The 22,268-nt window shown below is 39.3% G+C and overlaps 1 protein-coding gene across 3 annotated transcripts in view; it reads right to left on the bottom strand.

Annotated features, from left to right (window-relative positions):
* Positions 1-20,284, bottom strand: part of Nlk (nemo like kinase) — a 124,057-nt gene extending 103,773 nt beyond the window's left edge. The window contains exon 1 of one of the 3 annotated variants that reach the window (XM_051179849.1): positions 18,613-20,284. In XM_051179849.1, the coding sequence (XP_051035806.1) occupies positions 18,613-19,070 (458 nt within the window). In that variant the 5' untranslated portion in view covers positions 19,071-20,284. The remainder of the gene's footprint in view (positions 1-18,612) is intronic. The other 2 variants (XM_051179851.1, XM_051179850.1) reach the window with 2 other exon arrangements.
* Between the last annotated feature and the right edge of the window lie 1,984 nt (positions 20,285-22,268).

Below are 22,268 nucleotides of genomic sequence, written 5' to 3'. Positions count from 1 at the left end.
GCTGGAAAAATGTCCTCTTAGATTTGCCCAAACTGAAGCCCTGGGTATATCATTCATGTTTTTCCACAAGAAGTATCCTGTGCGTATCTCCATATTTATTCTTTTGTGTGTCGTGTATATACTAAATACTCTTATCACTCAGCTACAACCCCAGCCCAGGATGTAAACTTTAACTGCAATTTATTTACAAATATTCAAGTACTTGTGTTTCTTCCAGATAGGGACAGTGCCAGGAAAGCCTCTCTGGCCTCATCCACAAGACTAGTTACCACAATCACTCATTTTTCTCCATAAAACCAGGATGAGATGTGCTAATAAATAATAATACAAACAGCTAACATCTTGATTTTACTAAGAATAAAACACAGTAGCATTTTATGATCATTATTATACTGAATTTTCACAAAAGTCCAAGATAAATACCATCAGTCTTTATAGATGAGGAAGCAGGAAATACAATGCAGCTAAGCAGCAGAATGTCAGTCCGTACAGACTCAAGAACTTAAAAGTAACTTGTCTCATGTCTGCCTCCCCTGCACAACATTATAGTAATTTTATTCCTAGTTTCCTCTCAATGTTCAAGACCTAGTACACAGATCTTCACATTTGTCTCCTAACCTAGAGATGACACCAAGTCCAAACAAGTCCTTCCATTAAATCTACCTGTCACTCCTACACCACTCTGAATAGCTTTCCTCTACCATTTTGTAGCCATCTTTCTTGGCTCCCAATAATCTACACATCCGATAAGCTTTCTGTTTTTATCCAAATTATCAATAAAAATGTTACAAATTCCTATAGTTGGGTTTGAAATTTTGCTTTTGACATCTGAAATTTGGACGTTCACAAAACCATTTAACTAAAGCATAGCTATTTAAAGGGTTAAAATCAAAGACCTATTATGTTAGTAAGGATTTTCATAAAATGTTACTTTACCCAAACTTTTCTCTGGCTTGCAGTTTTTTTCAACAAGTAAACACCCTTTTCCCATTTCATTCACATATTTTCTCAGGGTTCTCATTTGATCCTAATTCCTTTCTGCTAATCCTCATTTGTTACAAAAATCCCAAGAATGAAAAATGAGATGTTCCATACTACTAAGTGAATAATATGAAGACAAAGGGGGTAAAACTTCCAAAAGTGTGACTCTATAAACATCGTCTTTTGAGATCTTTAATTATAAGAGACAAACAGACGCAACATAAAATAACTTTTAGATTATAATATTATTGTCTCTTTAGGATGTCATTTCAGCACACACTTTTTAAGGAACAAATGTCAGCAAAGACTGACAATGCCAGTTTGTACCCTGTTCCTTGTGCTTTTGTCTTCTATCACTGTCTTAGATAAAAGTTTAAAATATTCTGCAGCACCTTCATTATTTTCCTTAGCATGTACGCGCACATGCACACATTCTCATCCCTCCCCTACCCCTCACACACAACACACACCACAGAAGAAAATTCTGGGTTTGGGGCCATCAAAAGAGCTCCACTGGTGAAGTAGCTTGGCTCCAAGCCTGATGGCCTGAGTTTAATCCCTGGACCCACATGGAAGAAGGAAACTGAAAAACAAGTCCTGCAAGTTGTCCTTTGACCTCCATATATACACCACTGCATAAGCTTGTCTCCCAACACAAATGCAATAAAGAATAAAATAAGGTTGGGAGGCAGAGGCAGGTGGATCTCTGTGAGTTTGAGGCCAGCCTGGTCTACAGAGCAAGTTCCAGGACTGGCTCCAAAACTACACAGAGAAACTCTGTCTAGAAAAGCCATAAATAAATGAATAAATAAATAAGTAAATGTGTGTTTTTTTCTGGAGGCAGAAGTAGGCAGATCTCTGTGGGTTCCAGGCCAGCCAGGTCTATATAGTGAGACTGTATCAATCAATCAAGGCAGGGAGATGAGGATAGCTCATTTGGGTAAGGGAGCTGCTGCCAAACTTTATGACCTAAGTTGGACCCCAGGAACCCACATAGAAGAGGGAGAAAACAGACTCCTATAAATTGTCCTCTGACATCCACATGCATACCGTGTTACCCATACAACCACACAAAATAAATGTAATTTTTGAAATCAATTAATCCACGGATTATTTAATTCTCAGTTTTCCTAAAATAAAATTTCTCCCAAACTCAAATTCAGGTTTTTTACTTTTTTTTTTTTTTTTTTTTTTTTTTTTTTGAGATACCATCTCACTCCAGGCTAGCCCAGAACTCACTATTATAGCCCTAGCTTGCCTAAAACTCTCAAGTGATTGCCCTGTCTCAGGCCCCTCCTCCACCACCATATAGTCTTTATGGCCTAATCATTTATTTGTTTGGTAGCAAGTGCCTTTACCTGCTAAACCATTTCATCTGTCCTGGATTTTTATGTTTGACTAGACTCAGGTTGGAAGCAGATGATGGCAGTAAAGACTGCCTATGTCTGTTTGCACTGTTCCTTGACTTTTCTTTGGTTTCCATTAATGCTTTGGCTAAAGTCTCAGGTATTTTGCAGCCTCTTCATTATTGTTTCTAGTATGCTGCTTCTTCCAACATAAACACCATGTTTGTAGTACAGGACACAGATTAACAAGAGGCTGAGTGTTGGGTGCTTTGGTTCTGAGTTGAGCATCTTATCTGTTTAAAGGAATTTGAACAATAGATTATTAAACATGTTGTTTAGAGGGACTGAAAGTTGCAGGTCCTGTAAGCTCTTTCACTGTCTCAGTTCAGGTTGCCATTCCTATAAGGAAACACCAAAAACAACTTGGGAAGGAAAGGATTTATTCCATATATCAATACATCATCAAAAGCAGTAAGAGCAGGAACTCAAGCAGGGCAGGAACCTAGAGACAGGGGCTGATGCAAATGCCATGGAGGGGTGCTGCTTACTGGCTCACTCAGCCTACTTTCTCATAGAGCCCAGGACCAGCCCAAGGATGGCACCATCCACAACGGTCCTCCCCCATCAATCACTAAGTAAGAAAATGCCCTACAATTAGTTCTTATGCAGGCATTTTCTCAACTGAGGTTCCCTCCTTTCAGATAACTCTAGCTTAGTTCAAGTTGACATAAGACTTGCCAGCACAGTCATAAATGAAGAAGTATTGTAGTTATCTATAAATCCAGGAATCCTCTCTCCTTTTTAAGTAACAGTCAAGTTGAAATCACTCAGATTGGCATCTACTATAAGACATCAAACAAATTTGTGTGCTCTCTCTCCAGTTCTCCTTAGTCTATACCAGGAGTACCTCTTACAAGTCATATATCAAGACTCCTTGCAACACGGGAAAGCTGTTGTTTCCATCACTGATTTCAGACCACACAGTCCCTCCATTCTCACCCCAAGCAGCAACAGCAACCTCGGTGGCCAACTGCCTTACATAAAGTATTAAGTTTGTGTTCATGGTTCATTCGATGAGTTTCTGGCAGCCAGTGGAAAGGAAGGAGAGATGAAGTTTTACCTCCATGAGCTGACTGCCCAAGAGGCTCAAAGGGGGAAAGTTCAAGTTTAATTTTTTAAAAAAGTTCTATATGGTAAAAAAATACGCAAATACTATGCAGTGGTGGATACCACAAAACTTAGCTAGAGAAGAAAAATCATAGGTATGCCTCAAAGGAGTATTTTTGTCCCCTTATTTCTTTTGAAATAAGGTCTCACTATGTAGCCCAGGCTAACCTCAAGCTCATGGTCCTCAGGCCTCAGCTCTAAAGTGCTGGATTTGCAGGAGTGGGCTGTCACACCTGGCTCTCAAAAGACACACATTTAGCCCAGCTCAGCCTTTCCTCTAGTTTGTGGAACTTAAATGAGCAGAGTTCTTATGCTATGAAGTACTTAGATCCCTTAATTTTTTCTAAGTTTTCATAATTTAAAAACTTATTACTGTGACATAAATGTATTCATATGCATGTGTGGTAGTCGGAGAACAACTTCTGGGTGGCAGCTCTCTTTCCACTGTTGAGTTCCAGTGATCAAACTCACATTGCCAGGCTAGTGTGACAAGCGCATTTACCCACCACACAGCTTCCATGTAAACCCAGAATCATTTCTTCCCTCAAAGATTCATTAAAATGCTGACACAGAATAAAGCAAATGCATTTCAATTCTTTATTACCTTTGTTAATTGGAAAAAGAACAAAAAAAATATTAAGTCCCACACAATCTATTTATATTTTCCTCTAATCCACTTGAAATAAAGTAAACATTATCTTCATAATTTATATCAAGCCCTCAAATAAGCAAAATTCAACAATAGAGTTTAGGTTATTTGGCAGGATACTAACAGAACTGTTCTACAACTGGATGTCATGCTGTTAACTGTATGAGTTCACTGACTTCTGTAAATAAGTTATACCTCAGTCAAAGTGCTTTTGAAATAAAGCCTCCAGAGAATGAGAAACAAGCCACACACTGAGGGGATGTATTTGCAAATCATGTATCTGATAAGGACTAGCCTCTAAAGATGCCTAAGGAACAAGCAGGGCAATCACACCCATGTCAGTCTAAGGTGCTCAACAGCACTAAGCCAGCACTTACTCCAAAGTCATATGATAGAAGTGAGGAAATGAGAAAAAGTCAGGATTAAACTCCTTTTCTGTGCTAGCATCAGAGTGCTCTGGCGTGTTTGTGATGTTAGATGTGACTCAAAAGATTCAGCACAGCATTGAAGGTGCTATTCTCCCTAACAATCCAGTAAATTTCTTTATGTAGATCATAGAAAACAAATAAGTAAGGGAAGAGACTTTCTTTTCACAAAATGAAGGCTTCCCCCCCCCAAAAAAAATACAGTTGGTTTATCTATGGTACTTTTAGAATAGGACTCTTACTTTAAAGAGACAAAAAAACCAAACAAAGAGAAACAAAACCACTACCATATAGAGACTGTATAAACACTATTAAAAGTGTCCTCTCAAAGAAATCCTACCATTCCATGAGGAAGTAGGGACCCTGAAATATGACAGCACACTTTTGAGAACCACCATACCATACTGACTGTATTAGAAACTTTCAACTAAATAACAGACAATAAGCATCCCACACTGAGGAAGTGAATAAGGTCTGAGCCATTGTCACAGGTCCCTTTCAGGGGATCCATGGGGCAGATAATGTGCTATGGTGGTCATAAGTGTTTAGTTTTCAATAGCATTGAAAGAAGAAAAGGGCAAGAATTAGCTTTTATGTGTCATCAAAAATGACCATCTACATTAAAAGAAAAAGAAAATGGAAGTTATAAAAACTAGATCCTCAGTCTGGAGGTGGTGGCACACACCTTTAATCTGAGCACTCGGGAGGCTGAGAGAGGCAGATCTCTGTGAGTTTGAGGTCAGCCTGGTCTACAGAGCTAGTTCCAGGACAGGCTCCAAAGCTACACAGAGAAACCCTGTCTTGGGGCAAAAAAGAAAAAGACAAAAACTAGATTCTCGGATTTTTGTTTTGGGGTGTGTGTGTGTGTGTGTGTGTGTGTGTGTGTGTGTGTGTGTGTCTGTGTGTCTGTGTGTTCTCTAAATCAAAGGCATCTTGCTCTGTAGCACAGGCAGGCCTTAAACTTGGAGCGGTCTCACTTCAGTCTCCTCTGCACTGGGATTACAGACAAGAGCCCCCACACCCCACCTAAAACCTAGTTATTTAAAGCTTACCCACCTACAGAGACAGCTGACATATTACAACTAGCTAACCCAGTTAAACAGTCTGGTGTCCCTATTTTGTATTTCCTGCTGAGGGACTTAAGGCGATTTATCTGTAGATACTGGCACCAACTGCATCAAGTAAACCAGTAACTGTGACCTGTAAGAGTCATTTTGATTTCAACTCCAACCACCTTCTTGGCATTTATGTAACTCTGTATTAATAGTATAACTATGCTGACAACAGAAAACCCCTTTCATGACTAAACCAAAAGATTTCATGGTTCAAGTCTCGCTGTCAGCTCATTTCTGGTAAAGCTAGGCTATCATACGGCCCAGAGCTGACACAGCAGCTGCCCTTTCCTACACACAGTTGTAGTTTAACCTACAGAATGACAACTTGAGTCATTACTAATCATTAACTAATGTTTTAATCTGGAAAAGTTATTTCTTAGGGCTTTGTACTATACATAGAAATAATCATTATCCTTTGGGAAACAATGGTTCATTTACTGAAAATGAATTAAACAAAGGAATTATTTGGTATGGAAAAATACAGAGCAGTGAGTTGAGTGACACAAATCACATCAGCAGCAGCTCATGTGACTATGTTGGTGTAATGTAAAATTGAAAAACATGGTAAGTTAACATTTAGATTTGACCACACAATAGTCTAGATCATGTCCTCTATCCCAATCTTAGGATCCATATTTTGAAAAAGCTCTCTTACTTCTACAATAAAGAACTCCCTTGCAGAAGACATCCTGCTCTGGAGCTTAGCTTTAACCAGCACGTTTCCACTCCACATGTGATCTGCGTTGAAGTTCATGGTAAGTGTAGGAACACAGCATTCTAAGAGTCACAAGCTTTAAAACTCCAAGACTCTTCTCTAGTGGGAAAACTTTTCAAACTTACTATGTAACAGTGTCTTGATGCAGTAACTAGAAATTTAACATTTTAAGTGTAAATTAAATCAAAACTCAATCTTAGCCATTCTTGCAGACAACAGCCTCAAAGCAGATAAATCAAAAGTTATAAGTGATGATCTAGACAGATAACTGAGTAACTCTTAAATTTTCTGGGCCTTAACAGTTTTTTTTTTTTTTTTTTTTAAATAAAGAGAGGATGGAGAGATGGCTCAATGATTGAGAGCACTGACTGCTCTTCCAGAAGACCCAGGTTCATTTTCTAGCACCCACATGATGGCTCACAACCACCTGTAACTCTGGTTCTAAGGGATCCAACACCTTCTGGCTTCCTTAGGCATCAGGGACACACATGGCATGCAAGCAAAGATTCATACACATAAATGGATCTTTAAAAAAATAAAGAGGTATGGGCATGATACAGCCAATAGATACACACAATGTTACCTTTAACAGGAAGACTGAGCTGTTCTCAACTGCTAGCTGTCTCTCCAGGCCAGTGGGTCTCAGCCTTCCTAATGCTGTGACCCTGTAACAGTTCCTCATGTTGTGGTGACCCCCAAACATAAAATTATTTTTGTTACTACTTCATAACTGTAATTTTGCTACTGTTATGAATTTTAATGTAAATATCTGTGTTTCTGACTATCTTAGCCAACCCCTGTGAAAGGGCCATTGGACCTCCAAGGGGTTTGACCTACAAGTTGAGAATCACTGCTCTAGCCCCTGCTACAGTCCTTTACCTGGAAGTTTTATTACTTGTGACACCAAACCAAAACTTAAGTCACTGGTATACACAAAATCAAAGTGTGTTTTAAATATTAGGGGTTTCTCCCTAGATATCTTCTTCAGGTTTCATGTATAATTGCTTTGGTCCTAATATGCTTTTATATGAAAACCATATTTTCAAAGGACATTAGCTGGAGAACAAAGGCTTTGGCTGGCCTTTGGCCAGCTATGTAGCGTCTCTGAGTTTCCAGACAACCACTTTTGTAAAGAAGCAAACTTTAAAAAAAAAAAAAAGAAGAAGAAGAAGCAGGCTAGATGTATTGTAAAGCATCATAATTCTACAAATCATTCCTTCCAGGCGGAACTCAGTGCTGATCTTGGAGCTGCCTAGTATAAACACATTCCTTTTTTTTTTTTTTTTTTTTTTTTTTTTTGTCATTTTTAACAGCCTACAATAAAAATTATTACTTTGATAATGAGAATTAAACAGGCAAAATCTCCCTTTTATTCGATAAAGAAAATTTGTGTCTGGAAAGCAGCATTCTAAAATCGGAATGACTTTTAAAAAAAAAATAAAAAACAATGGAAAAAGAAATTTCTAGTGGGGTCACACACATACCTGTCAACATGAAAGAGTGATGAATTAGTAAGCTTTCCATAGTTAGTAAGTTTGGAGGAAAATGATTTCTTTACTTTTTCTAAAGTTGATAGTAAATGACAACTAACATTTACACAGTACCAAGCACAGGTCTAAGCTTTTACATACATATTCACTTACTCCTCAACAACCACTGTCACTACATACATGATTTAATGAAGACCACGGAGCACAGAAAGAAAATAATGTGCCTACATTCAATGAGGGACAGAGCCAGTTAAGCAGAGGACAGACTTCTAAACCATATTGCCACTGTCCCTCTGTATTTAAATGCTGTTCTTCACTTACTCTCGACTTCTGCTCAACAAGCTCTTCTACTTTTCTTAAACTCAGGAAAAAGAGTATGTAGGGAGCCTATCTGAACTTTCCCTTAATCTTAAACTATGATTCATTTCCAAGTCACTGCTTCAAAGCAGAAAGTATAATTTAGTTTCCATACATGCTAGTAAATGAACAAAACTGTAACATTTTGTGGTTGTGAGCTACAGGATAAACCTGTAGCTCAAAGGCAGAGCACTTACTTGTCAAGCACATGTGTAACCCTAGATCAATCACCAGCAGTGTTAAGAAGTACGCGCGTGTGTGTGTGTGTGCGCGCACACACACACACCTAAAATATGAAAGCAACTGAATGTCATTCTTTAATAACTTTAACACTGGAATACTTTCATAAAGAAAGGTGCCTTACTGATTGATATCTCCCCTCATGATTTCTTAGAAAAAGTCCCTAAAACCAACTGCTATACTTCTTTTTTATACATTTTTATTTTATTGAAATATTTTAATCACATCATCACTAATTTTTTTAAAAGCCACATCAATTTTTACTTCCAATTGTGGCTATAGTACACATTCAACTAAGTTCACAATTCCAATCACTATAATGTAAAGATCCTGGTAAAATAAATACAAATGTCAACCAATTAAGCATAGTTAAATCTCACCAATCCAAAAACACCTATAGCTGCACAATACCCACATGCTTACTAATTGTTTAGCTTCTGGATTACTTTTAATGTACTCAAATTTTCCCCACACTTGTATTACTAAGTGCCCAGTCTTGTGGAAATAAAAATAATTTGAGAAGAGAAGAAGGCGAAGAAAGGGTGGGACTAAAGCCTTTGCAGCAGCTCACCGTTAACTTCAGGCTTCCGAGAAGCACTGGCTAACTCTGGTGCTTCTGTACAGGTGAAATGATACAGTGAAATGAAGTCACCTGCTTTATTGCAATCCTGTAGCACTCAGCTATGGTACATTAAGAAAATTAGCATGTAAGAAGAAAAAAAAAATCACCTGCTTATGTAAATTGAGGGTGAATTTTAGCCATGCAGACATAAAGGGGGAAAAGCTGCAATCTAGGTCAAATGACCAATTTTATCTATTTGTCCAAATGCCTCACTTCACCTTTCCTTGTAGCTCAAAGCAAGAATTTAAGGTCAAGGAATAGCTAAGCAAAAGTTTGTGTTGTTTATCCTCAGTACAGAGTTAGCTGTCTGACAGCACTGAGTTCTGTATTGTTTGAGTTGAAGACAAAACTGAGACCCTCACCTAGAAAATGAACCCCAATATTAAGAAAAGAATCAACTGAGATATCTGCTCTAATTGATGGAAAGCAAACATGATAAGAACTAGGTACCAATTTTACCTTCTGTTACTTTAGAAAGCTTCAGAACAAAGGAAAATGCCTCCAAGTACTTCATGACAGACAATTCCTCTACAAAGAATATGATTCTAGTTTATCTAAGTCTGACATAAATTAGATGAATGTGTTACCTTAATCACTAATGACTGACTGCCCTTCCCAAATTCATGGTTGGTAGTCAGCCCTTCCACTTACTCTGACTGCCAGGAAGGTGTGGGCCAGATTGCTCCAATTTTATGTGGTGCTAGAGACAGAACCCAGGCTTTGTGCTTGGTAGACAAGTGCTCTACAAACTGAACTGTCTCCCCAGGGTTTATTCTTCCTTTTTAAAAAGTTATCTGTAACATCCTATGCCCATTAACAAGGACTGGTACAAATGTGTATAAATCCAGGAGGTGCCAAAGACTAGAACTATACTGGTCAATGAGGCACACAGACCATGTGGCTATGAAAAACCTATTCTAAAAGTGCCTATAGTCCAAACTAAGATGTGCTCTAAGCAACTGAAATTTTGTAATCTTAGCATGAAAAATGTAAAACATATCACTAATAATTTTTTTTCTTTTTTTAAAGAATTTTAATAGAAATGGCAGTATGTTCAATATAATGAGTTAAATAAAACATATTATTAAAAACAACGCCATCTATTTCTTTTGCCTTTTTCCCCACTGTGTCTACAGGTCATGAAACCACACTCACAGCTTTCACTATTTTCCTTCTGGGCAGTACTATGTTTTCTGGGTGCATTCATAAAAGTCTCTTCCCTTGCAAAATCACTGTAGAAAATAACAGTCTCTCCCTGCAGCAACTTTAAAGCTGGACCAAGGGTCTTTTTCTGGGAAGTCCATCTGCAAATTAGTAAGTCCCTTACCAATTTCAGAACTTAACTTACAAAGTAATATAAACACACACTACTGCCCCAGTCATCTTACTTGAGTGTGTGTGCGTGCACACACACACACACACACACACACACACACAGAGAGAGAGAGAGAGAGAGAGAGAGAGAGAGAGAGAGAGGACAAGCACAAAAATAATTTTTTAAAAAATGTCCTCTAATCATTCCCCTTGTAAATTTTTGTTGCTACTGTTTTTCAAGAAAGGGTTTCTCTGTGTAGATTTGGAGCCTGTCCTGGCCTCAAACTCACAGAGATCCGCCTGCCTCTGCCTTCCAAAGCACTGAGATTAAAGGTGTGTGCTGCCACCACCCGGCTCCCTTGTGAAATTTTAATACTATAGGTACCTTGTGTGTGTATGGTACTTTTTTCGTGACAAATGAAGATTCTTGCCCTCTCACCCCTGCCACATCAATAACTTCTACTTCAGCATACTTCCCAACCTCTTCTTGCTCTAGTTCCAGCTTGCATCTCCTGCCACACCATGTGCAACCAACTGGTTTCTTGCATCTGGGCCCATCCTACTATCATAAAAACACAATATAAATTTATACAAAGAAACTGCCCATTTGCCAATAATCAGGTTTTCTTCCATGAATAGTTTACCTATTCTAGGAAACAGCATAGTTTTCACAAGAATCCCTTCTCTATGCTCTCAATAATATCCAGGGACCACCTAGGTTGCTGCATTTATGGCACTGAATTATAACTATCCATTTACAACTCTCTCTCCCACAGGAAGATTAAATCTTTAATTCTAATCACCTAGCACTGAGACTAGCAAACAGTTAACATATACGCAATACACCTGTATTATCAGAAGTAAATATACTGCATTGTTAAAGTTATTGTTGCAGTTTTGTTTTGTTAAATTTTTGTTTTCTTATTTAGATAAGGTCTTATTCTGAGTCCAGGGTAGCCTGGAACTCATTATATGGTTCAGACTGGCCTTGACCTTATAGCATTGCTCCTGCCTCAACCTTCTGAGTGCTGGGATTACAGAAAAGAGGCTGAGACATCATGCTCATCTAACAAACTAGTTTCAGGTTTTTACTACGGTTTTGTGAACTGAGAGTTAAGAACATCATCATCATCATCATCATTATTTGGGGGGGGGGGTTCGAGACAGGGTTTCTTTGTGGCTTTGGAGGCTGTCCTGGAACTAGCTCTTGTAGCTCTTGAGGCTGGTCTCAAACTCACAGAGATGTGCCTGCCTCTGCTTCCCTGAGTGCTGAGACTAAAGGCATGTGCCACCATTGCCCAGCAAAGAACATTATTTTTCAAATTACATAGTTACTACTAACTCTTTCAAGACAAGATCATGACCCTTAGAAGACAAGATAATTCCCTGTAACTCACGACAATATACCACAAATAGAAATGACAGAGCAATTTGAAAAAGGCTTCTGAAATCAGCCACAGAACTAACTAAATATTCCTACTTACTGGCTCTTAGTAGTGCCAGTCCATAGCAAGCTAACAACAAAAATATATGGACTAGTGAGTCCCAAGTACCAAAAACTTTCACTGTCTGATTGTAGATTTAGCCAAACTAATTCAAACTACAGATGTGAACCTAAGTGTAAGAACACATCACTATCCATGTCAGACATCCCTGTACACACTACTCCCACTCACACCATTACAATGAACTGTTAAAAGTTCACTCTTGGCATAGCTGTTCCTTAGAAGTCATCTTTCTATATAGCTTTAGGGTGCTAGAATTTTTGCTAATATTTCTTGGCTAGGCACCTGTGAACTACCGATTTAATCTATCATGGATTGTCACATGCTCACTGAGTATATTGTAACTGATGCCTCAGGCATTCTCTAATGTTACCCCCAAGCAACAACATCAAAGTGACAACCTATTTTGGTTAGGAAATCATTGTTGATGTGCATTAGATGGCCCAGCTAACAAATAATTCACTGTAGTATGGATGCACAGGGAATCGTAACTAAAACCCAAACATAACCTACCAAGCAGCTTTATTCCATTTACTGATTAAATGACAAATGGAAGCAATTACTTTGGCCTTGACATTTCCATCAAATAAAGTAAATCAGCATATTAAGGCAATATAGAATATATGCAGTTGATCCTTGAACTTACATGAATAAATATGAATTTTTTGGGTTTTTGTTTGTTTTTAAAGACAGGGTTTCTCTGCAGCCTTGGCTATCCTGGAACTCAACTCTGTAAACCAAGCTGGTCTCAAACACACAGAGATCCACCTGCCTTTGCCTCCTGAGTGCTGAGAATAAAGGTGTATAACACCATTGGGCTATAAACTTGATTTAAAAAAAAAAAAAAGTTTTAAAACAATAAAACAGCCACTCCATTATACTACAGAACTCAATAAAAACGTGTATAAGTCCAAGTCATTAAAAAAAAAAAACATTGCAAAATGCTAGTAGAGGTGGTTTTACATCAAAGAATAACTTTGATCTTCAGATGTCATACTTTGCAGGGAAAAAAAACAAAACAAAAATCTATATTCACACATACATACAATTAATGCTTTTGGCAAATATTTTCCTCTGGCATAGCAAACAGAAAGGGGAACTGGGGAACTGTATCAGTCTCCAAACTAACAAGTCATTTAATTTAGAGATACTGTTGTTTTTTAAATGTACTTTTGTTTTCAAATTTTAAAACAAAACAAACAAACAAACAAAAAACCTGTCTTTTTGCCAGGTGATGATGGTAGTGCATGCCTTTAATCCCAGCAATCAGAAGGTATAGGCAGGCAGATCTTTGTTACAGGCCAGTCAGCAACACAGAGAAATCCAGTCTCAAAAACAAAACAAAACAAAACAAAAAAAGTATTTTTTTCTAAGTTGATATTTCAGTAGTATATCATGAAATTAATCTCCAAGAATAAAACAAGTTTACTCTTTGTTATACTGTGGGTTTTTTTTTTAACATAATCTTCACAGAGTTGAAATCTGAAATCACTTTGAATGTTATAGACTACAGCCTCTCAATCACCAAGAAACAGATACAGTAATATTAGACTGTGTAACTTTTACCCTCTAACTCTTCTTTATGGTGAAAAACCTGTAGTTTCTAAAGATAAGTTTATTTGTAGTTGAAATTAACAATATAGATTTTCACACTGCTATTTTCACACAGATGCTTTGTTATGTCTAGAAGAGCAACCATTTCCTTTTTATGGTGCAGGCCCTACTTCTTCAAAGCTCTTTGCACAAAGCAGATCTCCCCACCACACCCCCCCCCCCGCCCCAGAACCCAGCAGTGCCTGTTAATCTTGACTCATAGAAGAGAAACTTCTCTACACTACAGACTAGCAAAACACTTTTAGTCTACTACTCTTTCTAAAGTAACTAAATCCAGGACTTTTCCCAATTATCCCAAAAGCATTCCCCATTTTTTTCCAACATCTAATTGCTTACTTACAGAGTAAGAAGACCACAGAAAACACACCTCTAATTCTCACAAGACGAACAAGTTAGAAATCTCTGCCATGCATGAAAAGTTTACGCTGAATAATTTTTCATTTAATCACACACACTTCCCCAACCTCACAGGAAATTTACTTTTCATCTAAACACAAGTGAATTTCTGCTAAAGCAACTTAAGACAGTGATTAACACCCCTCACTTATTACTTCCCAGTATATAAATCCACAATACTTTCTACAAGCACAGATGATGACTAGAACGCTTGCTAAACTATACCCATTATTAGCTCTGTTTTGTTGTTGTTTAACTGAGAGAGCACAAGAGTATTTTCTCCTTGACTCTGAATTCAATCTTCTTTATTTCTTTGGCATAAATGCAACTGAGGGGAACGTTCTATGGTAGTTAAAGTTACGCCTCCTAAAATAATTTGACATCATATGGTAAATCTGATAACCAGAAAGCTCTTCCTGCACATTAACAAAAGCATTTTGTCCTTTTTTTTAAAACCAGCAATAGCTACAACAGCATCCACAGAGGACTTACTGTATACCAGACATATTGGTTTAAAAAGATCACCTCATTCAACCGTAGTATCCATAGGACAAAAGCACTATGATCCCCATTTCACAGATCAGAGACTAGAAGAACAAATTATCAAGATCACAAAGTTTAGTGATAAGTCATTGAGTGTCACCGCAGTAATGCTGAACTTTTGAAATGCAGATAAAAGTAACTTGCTAAAGATATTAAAATAAAAACATTCAAAGCTTCCCAACTTTATTTGAAGTATAAAGACAACAGACTGGATGAATCCAAGGATCTTTGATCTCTTAATTAATCAGACAAGCCAAAAGCTAAAACACTAATTTTATAAACAATAGGCTTTTCTTGGACTCACTTTTATCAGGGAAGCATGTAGCATTAATCCCATCTATATTTTATGTTGACAGTGTCAAAACTGCCTAGGCTTAGCAGCCCTCAAACTGCTCTCATGTGGTCAGCTTACTCCAATTCTTTAAACTGTACACTTCATAAGACCTTGAAGTACTTTGTCCCCAAAGTTGTGAAATTTTTAAAGCATGGTATTTTTCTCTAGCAAAGGTGAAACTACAAAGGGAAACATTCATATTATCGTCACAAAATGACAGAAATTGCCGTTTATGTTCTGTTTCTGTGTTATGAAAATGTCCCTGTGGGAACCCAGAAGTCCTGACCTTTGATAATGCAGGTCAAATTATATGTGATGTTTTAAAAACCAATGAGCAACATCTATCATTGGCAATGAATGCATCTCAAGCTACCCCTGATCACATTACCAGGTAAACTGGAACTCTTTCATTGAGATAAAACACGGCAGACAGTTGTTAATGAAACCTTAATTGAACTGTCAAAGCACCATGTTTACCAGCAAGCTAATGGGTAACTCAGTATTTTTATACAACTGTCCAAAACTGATATGCTATTCTCTAGTAAAGTTCATCAAAGATAAATCAAGTCAGGTACACTAAACTGTTCAGTAATAAATCTGAATGGCAAAATACTGCATCATTTCTATGAATATTTTCCTTGGCTGCATTGATGACTAGTATCCCTCAAAATTATATCCACCTTTTTGGCCATTAGCTAGTGGTGCATGTCCATAAAAAGAAATAGGAACAGATATAATTCCCCATCATAAGCTAAGCCAGAAAAAATTTGAAAAATGACTGTTTGAATCTAAGTGAATCTTATGATACTCAGAATAATTACATATAGAATACTGACTTAAAATGATGTATTACTAGGCTATTCTTTAAAAAAAAAAAGCAGAAGGATATTCTTATGTTCTCTTTAATTATTTTAGGAAATAATTGTTTCCAATGCAAAAAAAAAAAAAAAACTTTTACATTAAGAAAAATCCTGTTCTAGTAGGTTAAATGGTGAAAAACCTCACCAATACCTGGAATTTCAACACATACTGACAATTTATTCTGGTTTGGTTATCAAATCTCTAGTTTTAGCAATTTTAGGTCACACAGCAGTTAAATTTCAAATAAGCAATTCAGACAGCAAGTCATCAATATGTAAATATAAAGATAGAAAAGCATTTGCATACTAAAAACACACACCTGGTACTCTTCCCCTTTTTCAAACTAAATTGTATTTCACCTAAAACAGCTGATAAAGACATTCCTGCAAGAACTAGTAAAACCTGATTGTGAAATGAAGACGGATCAGGAAAAAAATTTTTGGATTAAAAAAAAAATCAGGAAAAAAACAAAAACCAACATTCAAGGACACAGCAAGATGGCAGCCACCAGCAAACCAAGGAGAGAAGCTCAGAAGGACCCAAACCCACTGTCAACTAGATATTGGATTTCAAGCCTCCAGTACTGAAAGAAATAAATGCCTATTGTTTACACCAAAACAAAGAAGTCAGTAGATCAATCAATCACTCAACCAACAAGGAAGTCAGTAAATGGAAAAAAAAAAAAAAAAAAAAAAAGCAGCAAGATGCCATACCACTGTCCTAGGTGCTAGAGGACATAAAACAAACAAAACTTCTAGACCAGTGGTTTTCAGCATGTGGGTCTGGACCCTTTGCAGGTGGAAGGACCCTTTTACAAGGGTCACCTAAGACCACTGGAAAACAGATGTTTACGATTTATAGCAGTAGCAAATTACAAATATAAAGTAGCAACAAAGCTAATTTTATGGTTGGGGGTCACCACAACATGAGGTACTATATTCAGGGTCACAGCATTAGGAAGGTTGAGAACCACTATTCTAGACTAAGCATAATCCAGCACCTCTCCAATGCCAGCACTCAGAGGCAGCAATATGACACCACACTTGAGGCCCAGCATGTATGTAGTTGAATTCTAGGCCAGTATTGAGACTTTGTCTCTAAAAGTTGCAAAAAAAAAAAAAAAAAAAATACTTTGGTATATAGTTTTTACAAAGGAATTTACAGTGTATTCAGTAAGGGAAGGCAAACACAAAACCACAGAAGATGGTGTCAGAGGTATGTGTCAAGTTCATGGTGCAAGGGACAGTCTACATATCTCTCCAATGGATTCCTGCCAAACACTTGTGGATTTTCAGATATGAGTGATTCCTAACACCAACTACCACAACACTTGCCAGATGAGATGCTAGAACACTCTCTTGTAATTTTTTTACTCTTGTCACAAACCTGAAGCTAAAACTTTTACAAGTCACATCATCCTTTGACAAAATGATAGTGAACAGCACTCTATATCCATAAATACTAAAAATGTCAGTTTTCACCATTGACACAACCACATCTAAAAAATCCAGATACTCCAAGTTTGTAAAATGACAAGAGTTAAAGCAAAGAACCAAATTTCTCCTGCTCTCCTCCCATCCCCAGAGTTTGGAAATCAAGAGTTAGGCAAGGAATGGAAGTTCACAGTGATGTCCCTGGGGAGGGTGCTATGGCAGAGAAAGAGGAAAGCAGGAGCAGGCAGGTCCCTGAACAGAGTGACTGAAAAGAAACCATGATGGCCTATACTCTTTCCCACTAGGAATCCCACAGTCCCTGGAGAAGCAAGAATGCAGCAATAACCTCCTTGCAGGCTAGCTGAGAAAAACTGGACTCTTGTTTTCTTCATTTAAAAAAAAAAAAAATAATAATCAGCTCACTTAGGTGCCAAAACTATAAATTCTGAAATATGAAAATAGCTATTATGCAAATACCTATCTTGAACTTTACCCTTAAAAACAAAGACAAAAAGGAATTATTTACAGGCTAGTTTCAAAGAGTTCTTTTTTGTAACGGGGACTTTGCTGGACACTAACACTCTATGGTTGCATGCACTGAAAATATGAAATCATCTCTCTACACTGAAATTCTTAATTCTTGGGAGGGGAAAAAATAATCCAACCCTCAGTTTATTCTGTTTCACCAATCTTCCTAAGAAGGGCAAATGCACAAAGATGTTGCATCTAACAAATCTTTAGACTTTTAAACTGTTCTGACCATTAGCAAAAGTAATAGCAGTTTCATTTGTTAAAGGCACTCTTCCTACCAAAACAACTGGCCAAGAGATAAAAGCACCCTAAGAGTCAGTGACACATTATAACAAATGTGGGCCACTGCATAGCTCCAGTCTACTAACCTCATTTGTACTACTCGTGTGTGATGCTATATTTAATGCATTCTTATCAGAAAGCTAAGCTTCATACTTCCCAACTTTAGTTTTACAGTTTAAAATAAACCACTCAAGCAATAATTTTTAACTGGTTCAACAATGAAACCTACCTTGCTTCCAAAAGCCAAGATCACAAATAAGGTATGAAAAGGTATAGTGGGCAAGAAAGTTGTTTACACTAAGTATATTCTGCAGGGGACTATCCTAAATAAATCAAGTTGGAGGTCAGTTGTTGACACCTGCTGTAATTGAGCAGCCAATCAAAACTACCACACACTGAGATGGCCAAGGTCTTTGTAGAAGTATTTAACACATCCACCTACTGATCTTACTCAGCAGCTCACTGGGGTTCTTAACAGGCCAGTTTAATAATAGTCTGCAAACTCAAGAGAAAGGGCTCTACTACCATCTGCCATGATGGCCTAGAGAGCCAACACATCAGACCTCATCACCAACCAGGGTGGTTCCTCAAGTTGAGTTGAGAAGCTTGCTCTACTTTGGTCAAGAGGAAGTAAACAATGAACCATGGACTGCCCAGTGAGAACCATATGGAGTTGTGTTTTTGATACTCACCAGACAACACCAAAGGCTCCATATCCAATAGGTCTATCCGGCTCAATGTCCAGCTGCTGTTGTGGATGATGAGAGTGCTGATGATGGTGTGCCTTAACTGTAGCAGCTGCAGCAGCCTGTACCTGAGCTGGGGCTGCTGCAGCTGGTCCAGGAGCTTGACCCGGTGCAGGTGATGGGAAATATGGCTGTTGCTGCCCAGGGTTTAACATGGCTGCGGCTGCAGCTGCCGCTGCGGCTGCCGCAGCTGCCGAAGACGTATGCTGTTGTACTGGGTGTACAGCAGCAGCCGACCCCGGATGAAGGTGGTGCTGAGGGTGGTGGTGGTGGTGAAGGTGAGGAGGAGGAAGGTGTGGAAGGTGGTGATGATGATGGTGGTGGTGACCTGCTGCTGCTGCAGATGTACCGCCATTGTAAGCCGCCATCATTTTTGCGTTGGCTCTTGGGCCACAAAGAGACATTCAAAAATAAAAAAAAATGCTCTTTGATTGGAAAGCAAACTGGGTCAAGCTATCATTTGGCCATTTAAAAAAAAAAAATGAAGAAAACCACTCACTCCACCTCAAAAAACATAGAGCATAACTGGCTTTATGTCTTCATCAGTCAATGCAAAGAAGTTAGAGGATCTTCGGTGTTTGATTTTTGGGTAAGAGTGTGTAGAGGGGTGTGGGTTGACAAAATAAAAGTTAATAACATAAAGTAAAGGGAAAAAAAGGAAAAGAAAAAGGAAAAAGGGCCCCTTCCCCCCAGGATTCCTGCCACAAGTGGATACTAAAACTCCATTCTTAATGGGGGGGAGGTTCCAACTTTGAATGTGGGAATAAAGGCCAAGCCTCCCGACCCCCTGAACTCCACACACGAAAAGGATCCGGTAACACACCACCCTTGGAATCTTGTAAGAGGGTTGACTCATCTACCCCTTCCATTCCCACATCCTTTTCTAAACACCTCCCACCTCCTCAAAAACACAATTTAAAAAAAAAAAATTCCAACCACTCTAAATCAAAAAGATGAGGGGAAATTGTCAGGGAAACCAGCTTCCAGCTTTCCCCACCCCTCGAATTCTCAAGCCTTCCTACATCTCCCCCTACTCCTAATCTGGTTGACCTGATTGGGGGGGGGGGGTACCAAACTTTACTGGGCAGAATGAGCCAGGGAAGGAGGCTGGAGGAAGAGAGTGAGGCAAGGAGACGACAGGCAGGACAGAAGAGGAGAGAGAGAACCCCGGCAAAAGTGAAGGGAAGGAGGTGCAAGGAGGGAATGAAAGAGCGGTGGGCAGCACTCGGACGGCCAGACCCAGGGAACCGCCCCGGGAGGAGGTTAGGGTCCCGGGGCCAAAGAATAGGAGCCCCGGGAAGCGGGCGGGGGACGGTCGGAAGCAGGCTGACTCCTGCCCCCGCCGCCGCCGGCTGCTAGTGCTGGGGAGGGTTGGGGGGGAGAGCGGGTGGGTCCCCCGCGCGACGGCCCCTGCAGGGCTCAAGGCTGCTCCGTCTCCCCCCCTCCCCCCCACCCGGCTTCCGTGCCCACGGTCGCTTTCTCCACAGCCGCCGTGGCCGCTTTCTCTTCAGCCGCCGCCTTCTCAGCCGCCGGTACCGCCGCGGCCGGACTCACCTCCCCTAGCAAAGCCGGATAGAGCGGAGCCAGCGGCGGACACGCGCAACCAGCCGCCGAGGCCCCGCCCCCACCTCACATTGACCGGTTGCCCTAGCCAATCCACGCCCACCTGTCCGCGTCCGCCTCCAATCCCTGGCCGGAAGCTTCAGACAGGCGCACTGTTCGACCAGTGGCAACCAGGTGTGGGTCTCCTGGGGAAATCCCGCCCCCGATTCGGGATGGGCAGACAGGCAGACCAATCAGAAGGCAAATTTTGGCCTGATCGACAAGGCTAAAAGCCAACTAAAAACCAAAGATCTCCGCGACTTTTTTTTTTTTTTCTTTCGCCTCTCTCCTCTTTTCTTTTTCTTCTTTTATTTTTTTGGCAAGAGCAGGAAGCTGTGTGCTAATCCCGCCTGCAAGATATAGAAGAGAGGGGAGGAATGAAAAAAAACCAATCATGAGCCAGGAACAAAGAACAGAGAAACCAATCCTTGGGTTGAAGACCAAGTGGGATGGAACTGAATACAGATAGACATATAACTGGACAAATGGGAAAAAAAGATTGACATAGGTCCCGCCTTTCACATGTCCTATTGGACAGGATTGTGGAGAATTGCTGTCATATCGGAGACGACATCTTCAGCAGGCGGGGCCAATATAAAGGGGTGTGGTTTAATGTGGGCGGGACTTAGGCGAAGAAGGCGGGGTCCAAATCATCACTGGTCCATTGATAGAGCCATCAACAACTCTTTCTAAGGTTTAAGATATGGGAAAAATAGAAGGAGCAAAAAAGACATATTGAGCTTCAGAAACTCAAGATTCAAGTTTATTTAATAAGAAGAAGCTCAGTAAACTAGTAGATTAACCTTGATTGTGACCAAAAAGGCTTTATTTTCAGTATTCCCTCTCAACAGACTGAAAAATTTATACAAATTAGAACCCAGAAGAAAAAAAAAAGTTAAAGTTCCAAAGAGTAATATTCTCCCAAAGTTTTCCGGTCAAATAAGTTCCCGTCATTGAAATTTTACTAGGAGAGCATTATTCTTAACCTGAATTTCTTAACTACTAAGCTAACAACCATTATTCTGGAGGCCATCTTTGGTTCCTCTTTGCCTGTCCACTCCTTCCTTTCTTATCAAGAAAATAGCCTTAAACTCTCTAAACATCTCTCCAACTCCACTTCTCATTCACCGCAGCATTACCTGAACTTAACACCAGTAGCATATTTAACACACCTCCCTGCCTACCGCTCTCTTTTAAACCAATGGTTGCTGAAGGCACAGTAACTTTTTCAGCTCCCATCATCTGTAAGAAGGTGTTGGTGCCGCCAGTAAGTTTTCTGGTTAAACCAAGAAAGAAGGCATAGAGATTTCAAGAGAAACTATGATTTATGCAAGATTCTGGGGAGATAAAGGATGGTGTATTTCAGAGTTCAATGTGATTTTGAAATGTGAGGAATTGCTTTGGGTTGAGTTCCATAGAAGTTTGCTACTGATCTGTGTTCTTCAGCTATTAAACAAAGATGTGTAGCAAGACATAGTGGCACATGCCTTTAATTCCAGCACTAGGGAGGCAGAAGCAGAAGGATCTCTGTTAGTTCAAGGCCAGCCTTGGTCTACAAAGAGAGTTCCAGGAGAGTGAGGGCTATAGAGAGAGAGACTGTGTCTTAAAACAAACAAATATAAATGTGTGATCAAGAATAGTTTCTCAGAGCCCGGTGTTGGTGGTACAGGCCTTTAATCCCCAGCACTCAGGAGGCAGCAGCAGGCCGATCTTTGAGTTCGAGGCTAGCCTGGTCTACAGAGCAAATTCCAGGACCCAGGACAGGCTCCAAAATAACACAGAGAAACCCTGTCTCAAAAAAAAAAAAAAATAGTTTCTCAGCAGGGTATTTGTGGCACACACCTTTAGTTCCAGCACTCAGGAGGCAGAGGCAGATAAATCTCTGTGAGTTCAAGACCAGTCTGGTCTATAGAGCCACTTCTAGGACAGGCTACAAAACAATACAGAGAGAAACTCTGTCTCGAAAAACCAAAAAAAAAAAAAAAAATATATATATATAT

Source organism: Phodopus roborovskii, unplaced genomic scaffold (genome assembly GCF_943737965.1).
Source record: "Phodopus roborovskii unplaced genomic scaffold, PHOROB, whole genome shotgun sequence".
NCBI classification, from domain to species: domain Eukaryota; kingdom Metazoa; phylum Chordata; class Mammalia; order Rodentia; family Cricetidae; genus Phodopus; species Phodopus roborovskii.
This window is presented reverse-complemented; position numbering and strand designations above follow the sequence as displayed.